General features: G+C 43.7%; 1 protein-coding gene and 1 long non-coding RNA gene across 4 annotated transcripts in view; one reads left to right on the top strand and one right to left on the bottom strand.

Moving 5' to 3' along the window:
• LOC144506596 (uncharacterized) overlaps nt 1-13653 on the top strand; it is a 78398-nt gene that overhangs the window by 24532 nt on the left and 40213 nt on the right. For both annotated transcript variants that reach the window (XR_013499926.1, XR_013499927.1), the window contains exon 2: nt 7909-7976. This is a non-coding gene — a long non-coding RNA (uncharacterized LOC144506596). The remainder of the gene's footprint in view (nt 1-7908; nt 7977-13653) is intronic.
• zpld1a (zona pellucida-like domain containing 1a) overlaps nt 1-13653 on the bottom strand; it is a 33025-nt gene that overhangs the window by 6533 nt on the left and 12839 nt on the right. For both annotated transcript variants that reach the window (XM_078232934.1, XM_078232935.1), the window contains 3 exons: nt 11722-11893; nt 6278-6392; nt 317-346 (listed from right to left, as the gene is read on the bottom strand). In XM_078232934.1, coding sequence (XP_078089060.1) covers nt 317-346; nt 6278-6392; nt 11722-11893 — 317 coding nt within the window. The remainder of the gene's footprint in view (nt 1-316; nt 347-6277; nt 6393-11721; nt 11894-13653) is intronic.

Below are 13653 nucleotides of genomic sequence, written 5' to 3'. Positions count from 1 at the left end.
TTCAGATTCCAGCATCCGCAGTCATTTGCTTTCATACAAAAGTCTGAGGTCACGTTATCAACCGACTCAAGAACAGCTTCTTCCCTGCTGCCATCAGACTTTTGAATTACCTTATGTTACCTTATGTTAAGTTGATCTTTCTCTACACCCCAGCTATGACTGTAACACTACATTCTGCACTCTCTCCTTTCCTTCCCTATGTACGGTATGCTTTGTCTGTACAGCCCGCAAGAAATAATACTTTTCACTGCATACGAATACATGTGACAATAATAAATAAAAAGAAAAAAAAGAGAATTAACAGAGTATGTCTTACCAACTTGGGATTTGTTTGCTGCTGTGTCATCTGTCAGAGGCAGAAGAAAAGTAAAGAAATTAGGCAATACAGGTTTTATGCAATTTATAGATCTGCTGAAATAAAGTAACGTTTATTTATCAGTGTCAGAAATAGGCTTACATTAACACTGCAATGAAGTTACTGTGAAAATACCCTAGTCGCCACACTCTGGCACCTGTTCGGGTACACTGAGGGAGAATTTAAGCACGGCCAATGCACCTGACCAGCACGTCTTTCGGATGCAGACACAGAGAGAATGTGCAAACTCTACACAGACAGTGACCCAAGCCAGGAATCAAACCCAGGTCCCTGGCGTTGTGAGGCAGCAGTGCTAATCACTGTGCCACCGTGCCGCCTAACATGTTCACACCTGTATAAAAATAACACTCCATCGGAATATATCCCAGATGTTCAGCAATGTATAAAAACTTCAACAATTAAAATATTTACCCTGATGGAATTCTAACTTATTTGTGTCCCTGTCCTATTATGATTTTGTAGCAAAGTATTTTAATTCCCGACAACATTTGGTTGTCCCTTGCTAATAAATGTTTATTAAACTGAAAGGCAAATTTCTTTTATCGGTGTAATATTACATTGCATACATATTATTTTCTGGTAATCTTATAACTCCAGGTTGAAACACCCATTGCAATACTGCATCATAGTGTTCAATCACCCATTATTCTTCATTGCAACCTGTCATCTCAGTAATGGAGTCAAGTCAACCCAAAACAATGTCAGGCATTTTTCTCAAAGAGGACACAATGAAAGCAATCTTTTGAACTGGGTGGCACGGTGCGTTAATAAGCCATCTTTTTACTCCCAGTACCTGGATGTGAATCAAGCACAAAATGTTCTGATCAAAGTTTCTTCTCTGTGCTGATTGCGAGGATTCGATGTGAAAAGGGTTTGGACAATGTCAGTAATGTCCTGGATTGTGTGTGTTCACAGCAGAAAATTGCCCAAATTGTCAGTCGTACTCAGATTGAACATAAAGATGTTCAAAGATGGAAAACGGAAACATTCACATTAGAAGTTTGGGGAGCTTGTTGGAGCAAAGTAGAAGGAACTTAGTTTAGAATCCAGCTTTAACTGGTGTCATATTTTGCTGTTTGTACTTATTGACCAGGAGGGAATTTTATTTAATATATTAATGTAGTGATTTTCCATCCTTACCAGCTGCATGGTAATAAGAGAGAATAGATTTCCTATCCATTTTCATAACTGTCATCCTGTAATATCCCACGGGATTGACGATCACCAAGTTTAGTAAGTAAACAAACTATTTATTGCAATGAATAAACGATGTGCAGAGTGCAAGAACTGTGCTCCCGATTACTTCAACTCCAGTCTTAGACCGGGTGGGAAAGCTTGTGCTCAGGTCCCAGATCCAGGCGCTTCAACCTGATTGGCCAATCAGGTCACATGACCCCCAAAACCTCGCCCCTAAAACGGGCCTGCTACTACATCCCTTACCCCTTAAGTCCCTTATTACCATATACAGACAAAAATTAAACTATTTGCGATAAAACAAAAATAAACAAGTTTTTTAACACAGTCCATTATAAGCTCAGTCTGTCAGGGGACTTTCTCTTCTGCTGGGAGTGATTTACTTCAGCAGGTGGCATCTCCATAGCCGAGGTAACTTCAGTTTGACTTTCAGAAATTGGACTCTCAAGTTGGAAGGGTGCACCTGTGCTTATTACTTCTTCAGTTCCCACAGGAACCTTACTTGACCCTTCCTCAGGTTGACTTTCTTTGATACTTTCACTCACAACAACATTACAGATATAATTGGAGCAGACTGCCCCACTGGTTCTCTGTGTGACTCTCTTTTTCTCAACTGAGCCAAATGCTCTTTCAGGATTTCATCTTGAACTTCTACCTCATGTGATACCGGGCCCATTTTGGTAATGGCAACACCTCGGAGCCAACTCAGTCCAGTCCCAAATGTTGACATACACTAGATTATCCACTTTGAATGTCCTCTCGGTCTTTGTTGAATTGTAATTCTTCGTTCGAACACCTCCACCTTCCTTGCCAAATTGGGAAGCACAAGGTTCTACCTGGTCCTCATATGCCTACCCATCAGCAACTCCGCAGGAGTTACTCTAGTGGTCAGGTGTGGCATCATCCTTTTGTTAAGGAGAAAACGTGCTGATTTTGTCTGCGGGGATGCTGATGTTTGCTTTTTCATGGCTGCCTTAAAGGTTTGTACAGCCCTCTCAGTGAGTCCATTTGATGAGTGGTGGTAAGGTGTGGTCTGTATATGTTTGATGCTATTTGTTGACATGAAATGGAGTCCGAGGGCCCTATTTTACCATTTTCATTCGAAGTGCTGGGCGGACTTGAAACTGGGGTGTTATAGATCCGACTTTTAGACGCGTTCTGAGGCGCGACCCCATATGCACTCTGCCTGCAAAAATATCAGGGATTCTGAATCGCGCTGCACAAGCCTGTGGGTGGGGCTTAATGTGCTCGAAATCTTGCAGCTCGATCGGCGCCTCCAACTGCGCATGCGCAGAAAAAAAAATGATAGAATGCATGCTGCTCCCCTGCCACATCCCTCCCGGGCTGGATAATGCCTGCCCCTGGCCCCCACAGACATTGCCCCACCCCGACAACATTACTGACCCCCTTATCCCCCCACACACCCGCCACCCAGACTGATCGTGGGCCCCTCCTCCCTTCCCCCCACCGATCACACGCAGAATGGCAGCGGACTCCCCTGCCCAGCCCGTCACCCCCGCCACCCCTCCCCTCCCTTCCCACCCCCCCCCCCCCCCCCCCCCCCACCCCCACCCCCACCGCCCACAACCGATCTGAGTGGATCCATCTGACCCACCTCCCTCCCTACCGATCTGATTCAGAGAGCCGCCGGATGCTCGGAACTTACCTCCTCAGAAGCTGGAGCACCCGAATCGGACCTTTGCGGAACATGTCAGTTTTGCACCGAATCTGGACGGGCAAACGCGGTGGTAAAAGGGGAAATGCCAGTAAGTTTGGGCATGCAGCCCATTAAGTCAATTTAAATGCATGCAGATGCATTTAAGTCCCTGGCGCTGTGAGGCAGCAATGCTAACCACTGTGCCACCATGCTGCTCGTAGTTGCACTGCTTAACTATGCTCTCTATATCTGCATCTAGCCCAGGCCACCAAACATAGCTACAAGCCAACATTTTCATCTTGGACACCCCTGGGTGGGCCCTGTGTAACTCCTAAAGTAACGACTTCCTGCCACGCATGGGGATGGCCATCCTCACTCCCCACAGAAGGACGTCATCTTCACAGCTCAGTTCATGTTAGTGCATCCACTCTAAAGCCCAAATAAGTCACCTCAATCATCTGAAAACTACATTTCTCTCTCTTCAGTTTTACTCCAGCTTTCTGGAACCATTTTAAAACTTCCTCCAGGCTAGTTAGGATCTCCTCTTCTGTGGCTCCTGTGATTAGCATGTCATCCAAGTAAATGACTACTTTAGGCAAATCTTACAATAGGCCTTCCATTGTGCATTGAAAAATTGCACACGCAAACAAGACTCCAAATGGCAATCTGGTGTACAGGTACAGGCCCTTACATGTGTTAATAGTGATGGAAGCATCATCCAGTCCCAGCTGCTGGTACGCATGTTTCATGTTTAACTTGGTGTATATTAGATCCCAACCAGCTTTGTGTATAAGTCCTCTATTTTAGGTATAGGGTACCTGTGTAAATTCACTGCCCAGTTTACTGTTACTTTTTAGTCTCCGCAAAATCATATGATCTAATTGGGTTTGACTACTGGCACAATGGGAGCTGCCCACTCTGCAAATTGCACGAGCTTTTTGATGTCCAAATTTTCTAATCATCTAAGTTTGGTCTCCACCTTCTCATGCAACAAATAAGACGCAGGTCTGGCTCTGTAGAATTTAGGTGTACCTTCCAGATCCATATGAAATTTGGCTTTCAAGACTCAGATTTTTCCCAATTCATCCTGCTATAAATCCTGATACCTTCTGAGGACTTCATGTAGCTCTACGCCCTTCATTACTTTTAAAATTTTCTAACCAATTTAATTTAATTCCCTGAAGTCAATCTTGACCCATCAAGCTTAGTCCTTGGCCCTCAACTACAATTACGGTGAGCTGGGTAGATTGTTGTCTGTAACTTATAGGGGTTGTTGCTGTTCCCAATACCTGTATAGCCTGCATTTGCTATTTAGTGTGCAGTGTGGTGTGCTGGACCACAACTTGCCTGTTAATTCACATAACTAGCCTCATATTAACCCTGAACGTTAGAGTATGAAATAGATATTGTAAATTGTTTTATCTATCTGACCTCATATAGTAAAGTTTATTTATGTTTGTGGAATCCTGTGGCTTTATTCATTGAGCAAGTATCTTGAATCGCAAATGTTGTCCACTTCAACCAACACATAATTGGTCTGTAACTGAGGGCCTGATTTTACCGAAACTTCGTGCCCGATCTGCACCCGATTCCAAGCAGATCACGGCTTTACCGACACCCCATTCGGGCACGGGTCCGGCCCGCGCCCGAATCGGGTGGCCCGACGATTTAAATGCATTAGCATGCATTTAAATCGACTTAATGAACCGCGTGCCCAACTCTACCACCAAATCCCACTTTACCGTCTTCTGGCCCGATTTGGATCCACGCTTTTAACGACCTGGTAAATAAAAGTCTGAAGTCGTCGCTGCAGCTTCCAAAGAGCGGGCTCAGAGCCTGCAACGGCTCTCTGACCCGGGCGGGGGGTTGCAGGGGGGCGGTGGGAGGAGGGGGGGGTGGGGGGTGGTACACTACCAGCCACAGATTACTCCTCCCTGCAGGGGCAAGAGAGTGGGAGAGATGGCTGTGGCTGGTAGTGTACCAGTGATGGTGTATCCCTTTACAGGCCCAGCTTGGTCCTTCTCCAGTGTCTCCTCTTGGACTTGTACTGATCTTGTAGCCAGTTTTCATGCGGATCCACTGTGGAATCGGCTGGTTCTGCTTCATCTTCTTAGCGAGGAATCGCTTCATCCTGAAGGTTTTGTGGGATGGCATGGCCGCACGTCCACTCCGGCAGGAGGGATTCGTTCTTCCGGTGGGAAGGAGGGATCGCCCGCAGAATGGCAGCGGACCCCCCTGCCCCCTCCTTCCCCACCGATCGGCTGCAGACTGGCAGCAGACCCCCCCCCCACCAACCAGAGGATGATCTGGGTCCCACCCCCCCTCCTCCTCCCACTCCCCCTCCTCCTCCCACCACCCCACCCCCACCCCCAACCAGAGGATGACCGTCAGAGAGACGCTCTCTCCGCTTTCTGCTTTTTTTTTCTTTCGCGCCTGGGCGCGCTCTGTCAGATTTTTTTCAAACTGCGCATGCGCAGTTCAGAGCTCCGATTGGTCCACCAGTGCTAAGCCCCGCCCACAGCGTGAATCGGACCAGAGCAGGCAAAACGCGAATGTGCGCGCTGGAAAGAGCATTCCAGGCGCGGATCTATTTGACGCCCGGATTCGGCACTTAGACTCAAAATGGTAAAATCAGGCCCTGAATCTTATCAAAAGCATAATGGTCTGGTCAAAGATCGTAACAAAGTCTATAACCAAATACAATGGAACAAACACAGTGCCATTTGTTTGCCACTGAGTGGAAAATCTGGCCAATTAGAATGCTAAAGCATGATTCAGAAATTGGTCACATCGTGAAAGTAACAGTGATTAACAGCCATCACTACTGTTTCAAAGCCATTTAGTTGGAAAATCATGTATGGTACATATCCAATTTCGATATGGCTTGCGCATGAGTTCTCTCATCAAATTATCCTTGAAGTGTTCATCTGCTTATTATTGCCAACAGTAATTTCTAGCCTTACAGCACAAGATACAATCACATGAAATCTGAACTTATCTTAACACTGATAATGAATGTTTGTTGTCGCACTATAGCAGATTAACCTTACCACTTTCGCTCCTGGTGATAATAGGTCCTGCAGTAATTACTGCATTCCCAGTGGAACTGCGAGGGATTGTGGTAGTGACCTCCATTATGTCTCTTCGCTTTCTCTTGTAGCAATTCTGTCAATTGAAATCAAATATAATTTACTCAGTCGACATTGATGATACTTCCCGTAATGTGAAGTCGTTTCTAATGGGCCACGTTTCATCACGCATTCTAAAATGTTTGCAGTTAACAGTGACTGAAAATAAAATTGGGTGGTTGCACTAATTGGAAGACAGCCTTGATGGATCAGCTGGCTAAAGTTGAACCAAAGAAAGTAGGAATGTTGTTCATTGTTCCTATGGAACCTCTATATATTTTGTGGATCTTTATTCCTACAAAAATATCTCCGACCTCACCCTCAAACAGCTTCTGGACTTCATTTGTGACATGGGGGCTGGGGACGGGGATGGGGTGGCGGGGGGGTGGGGGGGGGGGGGGGCGCGCGGGGAGAGAGGCGGTGGTGAAAATGGCCCGGTGGTATTATCACTGTTAAACCAGAAACTCAACTAATGCTCTGGGGACCCGGGTTTGACTCCCGCCACAGCAGATGTCGAATTTGGATTCAATCAAAATATCTGGAATTAAAATCTACCGATGACCATGAAACCATTGTCAATTGTCAGAAAAGCCCATCTGGTTCACTAATGTCCTTTAGGGAAGGAAATCTGCCATCCTTACCTGGGTCTGGCCTACATGTGACTCCAGAGCCACAGCAATGTGGTTGACTCTCAACTGCCCTCGGGCAACTAGGGATGGGCAATAAATGCTGGCTAGACAGTGACACCCATGTCCCACGAATGAATAAAAAGAAACTGGTCTCCGAACTGGGACAGCAGCTCATCAATGCTCCATTGCTGACTCCACCCTACTCAAATCATTGTTATCCCATCATAACTCTGGACTCCTGGCTTTTATCTACCATCCATTTCACATTTCTCCTTTCCAATCAGGTTTTTCTGTTTGCTATTTTTATTCATGTAGCTTGGGCTTTCCCCTGGTTCATTCATGTGCACAATTCAGCTGCCTCTCTGGATCTGAGTCCATCCAGCCATTTCCATTTTTGCTCTTTTTAAAGTTTTTTTCTCATTACCTCACCAAGACTCCTCTTTACTATTATCATTTTACGTCTCCATTTTCAGACACTCTATCCTCCAGTTCCCTATTCTTTCATTAATCCTTGACATCCCTGCTCTTGTTCTGCCATTCCAAGCTTGATATCCTCTGAGCTGTGACTAGTTTCCTTCTGTGCCTCTATTGACATGCTCAGAAGAGATCACTGAGGCGCTTGGCACTGGTTCTTTGTGAGCAGCAGGCCTAATTGCCCCATCCCACTGTCCCATTGATCTTCCCACACAGTGCTCCCACTGGTCATTTATACTTCCTATCCTCTCCTGTCCAACTCACCCCTCCCACTGCTGACCCTTGGATTCCTTTAGTGGTTCTCACTGTCCTTCTATGCATCTCCCTCCAGAATGTCTACTTATTAATGTTATCCATTCAGATGGACTGCAGGTTGAATGCATAAAATGTATCCACTTTGTATGCACAGCCTGTACTAACCTGTACAGACTGATTTTCTATTATGTCAAGGTGGAAAACAAAGAAGCTGACCCAAACTGAAGGAGGGCTCAAATGGAGATCACCTTAAAGGGAAGAGGGTAAGATGAAATCAAAGACTTCTGTAACGTTCCTGCTTGCTCGCTTCACATTCATTGCTATGCAGGCTGACATACAAACATACATTCAAACAGATGAACTAAGAGCAGGAGCAGGTCATTCGGTCTCTCTAGTCCCCTCTGCCCTTTGAGGAGATCATGGCTGATCTGATTATGGCCTCAAGTCTACTTTCCTGTCCACCTTGTCAATCAAGAATCTATCTAACTCCGCCCTTAAAAATACTTAATGACCCTGCTTCCACTACTATCCAGGGAAGAGAATTCCATAAACCAATGACCCTCTGGGAGAAAAGAAAATCTTCTCATCTCTGTCACACATGTATTTGAAGACAAAAACCTGACATTTTCCCCTCTTCTGACCTCTGCATTCTCAACATGTGTCTCCCTGGCACATGAAGCACTGAACCAAGACTCTAAACCTACCTCACTTTAGATACCTCACACATTCTGAATGAAATGAACTGGAGATATCAAAGGGCTTAAGAACCTAAGAAATGGGACAAGGTTAGATTTTGCAACTGCTGTAGCATGCTCCGCCATTCAATAAGGTTTAGCAGTTCATTTATTAGTCACAAATAAGGCTTACATTAACACTGCAATGAAGTTACTGTGAAAATCCCCTAGTCATCACACTCCGGCACCTGTTCGGGTCAATGCACCGAACCGGCACGTCTTTCAGACTGTGGGAGGAAATCGGAGCACCCAGAGGAAACCCACGCAGACACGGGGTGAATGTACAAACTCCACACAGTTTGTAAGACACACCTTTAAAACATTCCAAGCCCGGAATCGAACCCGGGTCCCTGGTGCTGTGAGGCATCAGTGCTAACCACTGTGCCATCGTGCTGCCCACCATGCCATGGTTTTACATCAGCTTTCCCACCATTTCCCTTGATTCCCTTTATGCTCAAAAACCTATCGACCTCATTCTAGAATATTCTCACTGACTGAACATCCACAGCTGTCTGCGGCAGAGGATTTTGTAGATTGCCAATCCTCTCAATGAAGAAATTTCTACTTGTCGTTTCCTTAAATTTCTTGTCCTGGAACTATAACCGCAATTCTTGACTCTCCAGCCAGGGAAAACAGGCTCTCTGCTCTGACGAGAGGGTCACCCAGACTCGAAACATTGCCTCTATTCTCTCTCCACAGATGTTGTCAGATCTGCTGAGGTTTCCCAGCATTTTCTGTTTTTGTTTCAGATTCTGCAGTATTTTGCCTTTTTCTCAGCACCCACTGTGTCAAACACTCTAAGAATTGTACATATTTCAATGAGATCACCTCCCATTTTTCTAAACCCCAGAGAATATCGACCTATTCTATTCAATCTCTCCTCATAGGAGAGCCCTCCTAACAATGGATCAATGTAGTGAAACTTTCCTGAATTCTCTCTCAGACTAGAATGTCCTTTCTTAGGTAAGGAAACGAAAACTGTGCACAGTACTTCAGGTATGTCTTACCAGAGCCCTATATATAATAGTTTCTGGTCACATGAGGAAGTGTTGAGCAGGTTGGGCCTATACTAATTATGTGAGAGATGATCATGTTGAAACATTAAGATTCCGAAGGGGTTGAACAGGATAGATCTGGAGGACTTTTGGGACAATTGTGATGACACTGTGCCTTTGAGAAATGTATTTGTGTCATGTTTCATGTGTAGGGAATGTTTTAAACTTCAGCTCTGATTACGGTGTTGATTTGTCTACAACCGGCAGACAACATGCTAAGAATGCGGATGAATAATTGCTCCTAGTTAATGGGGTGTTTGTTTTAATCTGAGCAAAAGCATTTTTGTTATTTTTAGAGTTGTTCCCTGAGCTTTCAAAGTAGGGTTTAATTAGGTTGATTGACAGAAGAAAGTTGTGTGAATGGGTGGAGGTTGGCTTACAGAAGACATGCAGGTGGTTGCTGTTTGAATTTGAAAAAGGAGCAATAACTCTTTCTCTCTCCCCCTCTCTCTCTCTGGAAATTGAAGTCTAGGACCTGCTAGAAAATAGTATCTCTCTCTGGAGTTCTGCTGTGTGAGAGTCAGAAGACAGGTGTCTCTCTCTGTATCTCTGTCCAGAGGTGTTAAAAGATTGGAGGACTAGCAACTCACACACTAGCCTGTGTGTTTTGCTAACTGATTCTGAAGAGAAGTTGACATCTATGGGAATATTGCTTAAGATGGAACTAATAGAGATACCATCCACTTAGGATATATACCTTGTCATGTTTAAATATTTCAATTGGTAAAAGTTATGTTAGTTCTTTTTGTTACAATCAAACTATATGGTAAATAAAGTTTGTTTTAATAAAAGCTTCCTAGTGGGTCAATGGAGAAAAACCTGGAGAAAAACTCCTTATGCTCACACTAATGCCAAAATCAAAAAAACAGTTGCAGTCTAGGCTAACATCACAATATACTTTGGAGTTTTTGATCTGGTCCCTAACAAAACTGGGGGCTCCTGTGGGATTAAAATCTATAATTCCTTGTTTGTTTTAGGATTATTGAACTCAAAGACAGTGAACATTGAGTACTATCATTCCTTTCCAGGTGTTGCATTTAAATAGGGAGTGCCTTATACAATAATGGCTCTTTAAATGGCTCTCTTTAAAATTGAATTTTAAGTCTGCAAGAGAATGTTGCTTACCTGGACCTGAGACAGTGATAAGTTAGAAATTGAAGTTGTTTCCTTTCATTATTTTAAAATATTGTTCAACTGTTAATGGTTAAGCTGTTTCATTCATCAGAGTTATATTTAAACTGTGTTGTGAATAAAGCTTGCTTTGATAAAAGATCCCTAGTTTGTCAGTGGAATTATTCCTGGTGCAAAGCATCCTTTCCACACATGTATACCAAAGAAAATTGTTCAGATCTAGTCAGTAAATGGCAGAACCCTTAAGAATATTGATAGGCAAAGGGATCTGGGTGTACAGGTACACAGGTCACTGAAAGTGGCAATGCAAGTGGAGAAGGTAGTCAAGAAGGCATACAACATGCTTGCCTTCATTGGCCGGGGCATTGAGTTTAAAAATTGGCAAGTCATGTTGCAGCTTTATAGAACCTTAGTTCGGCCGCACTTGGAATATAGTGTTCAATTCTGGTCGCCACACTACCAGAAGGATGTGGAGGCTTTGGAGAGGGGACAGAAAAGATTTACCAGGATGTTTCCTGGTATGGAGGGCATGAGCTATGAGGAGAGGTTGGAGAAACTTGGTTTGTTCTCACTGGAACGATGAAGGTTGAGGGGCGATCTGATAGAAGTCTACAAGATTATGAGAGGCATGGACAGAGTAGATAGAGGCTTTTTCCCAGGGTGGAAGAGTCAATTACTCGGGGGCACAGGTTTAAGGTGCGAAGGGCAAGGTTTAAGGTGCGAGGGGCAAGGTTTAAAGGAGATATACAAAGCAGATTTTTTACACAGAGGGTGGTGGGTGCCTGGAACACGTTGCCGGGGGAGGTAGTGGAAGCGGATACGGTAGTGACTTTTAAGGGGCGTCTTGACAAATACATGAATAGGATGGGAATAGAGAGATATGGTCCCTGGAAGGGTAGGGGGTTTTAGTTAAGTCGGGCAGCATGGTTGGTGCAGGCTTGGAGGGCCGAAGGGCCTGTTCCTGTGCTGTAATTTTCTTTGTTCTTAGTCTGGCTTCCTAATGCAATTTGGGATTCTGGTCCAGGCTCCCAACAACAGAACAGTCTCAAAAACTCCTATTTTGAATAAATATAAATAATGCCACTTACTGGTGTCAAGAAGGGACAGTCATCTGCTTTGCAAAGCTTTGTTACGCAGTGTAAAAACACTGGAGACATCTTCTGGTTTTTGTGTTTAACGAAACGGAAAACTTCAAATGAGAATTTGCCCATCTGACTCCTGCCATTTTCTATAACCGTCGTCTGTGGATCCTTGGTACAGCTGGTTTCGCCAACAAAAAAAAAATCAGCCAAGTTAGCAAGAGTGAGAAACTTGACCAACGCCCACTCCCAGTAGATGTTAGTGTTTAATAGTTTTCACTTTGAACTCATCCACGTTGCTATAATGGTCACTATTCTCACAATAAAGGAATGAATGGTATATTGAGAGTATATTGAGGATCCAAGCAAACCAACACCCTGCATTTATCATTTGGATAAGTAACGATCTATATTTGGTTATTTAATTTGGTTTGACCTGGACTAACTTATACCAACCTAAAATGATTCCAGATTGAAACCACACAAATCAACATGCCACACTAAATTCAACTATCTTCCTAAGCATGAGTATAACTTTTACAGATGCACCATAGAAAGTATCCTTTCTGGTTGTATCACAGCTTGGTATGGCTCCTGCTCAGTCCAAGACCGCAATAAACTACATAGGGTTGTGAATGGAGCCCAGTCCAGCACTCAAACCAACCACCCATCCATTGACTCTGTCTACACTTTCTGCTGCCTCGGCAAAGCAGCCAGTATAATCAAGACCCCCAGGCACCCCTGATATAGTCTCTTCTACCTTCTTCCATCAGGAAAAACATGTATTGAATTTACTGGATTTAAATTCTTCAGCTACCAAAGTCTGAGGTCATGTACCAACTGACTCAAGAACAGCTTCTTCCCTGCTATCATCAGGCTTTTGAATGGACCTACCTTATACTAAGTTGATCTTTCTCTACACCCGAGCTATGATTGTAACACTGCATTCTCCACCTTCTCCTTTCCTTCTCTATGAACGGTATGCTTTGTATAACTTGCAAGAGACAATGCTATCACTGCATACCAATATCTGTGACAATAATAATCAAATCAAATCATTAAATTAATTGCTAAAAATATTATTGTTGGACATTTTGTTTACTTTGGGCACCTATCAATGTAAGATAGGTTTTGTAAATGTGCGCTTCCAGTGTACATTGGGAAGTTGGATATATACCCAGTATGAATTTCTATCCCTTCACTTTAGGTAGGTGTAAAATTGGGGTTGTAAACCCATGCTTCCATAATGTGCCATGGTGAAGTTCTGTTCAAATTCATGGAGCTCAAACTACTGTTGTTGGATTGGTCAATCACCAATTATACTGTAAAGTTATTGCAATGGACAGAACAGCATTGAGCATCTGAAACCTTCCCAACTGATGGAAAGTGCCGATAAGCATAGACGTATACAGGGAGAATTGGAGAATATCATCCGGTACAATTACTTTTTTCCCCCTTAAGGATGGGCGGGAAATGATTTTAATTCTACTCACAAAAAGAATTTTTCAAAGAAATTATTAATCCTGCAATGGGATATGGACAAGTTAACTCTGTGGGCAAAAAAGTGGCAGATTAATGATCATTTAGGGAAATTGTCCGCTTTGGTAGGAAGAATGAAAAAGCAGAATATTCCTTAAAAGGTCAAAAATTAGTCAACATTGGAATGCAGGGAGATTGGTGTGGAATTCTATACAAATTACTACAGGTTACACATAGGCAGAGCAAACGATTAAGAATGCTAATAATACAGTGATTGCAAAGGAGCTCGAGTACAAAGGTGAGAGAGGCTTGCTGCAATTATTTAGGGTTTTGGTGAGTCCTGCGTACAGTTTTGATCTCTTGACCTCAGGAAATATATATGTGCCTTAGATGGGGTACAATGATGGACACTAGATTGATTCCTGGGGTGAGAGGGAAGTCCTACGAGGAAGGTTTAAATAG

The sequence above is a fragment of the Mustelus asterias genome, chromosome 17, assembly GCF_964213995.1.
Source record: "Mustelus asterias chromosome 17, sMusAst1.hap1.1, whole genome shotgun sequence".
Lineage (NCBI taxonomy): Eukaryota > Metazoa > Chordata > Chondrichthyes > Carcharhiniformes > Triakidae > Mustelus > Mustelus asterias.
This window is presented reverse-complemented; position numbering and strand designations above follow the sequence as displayed.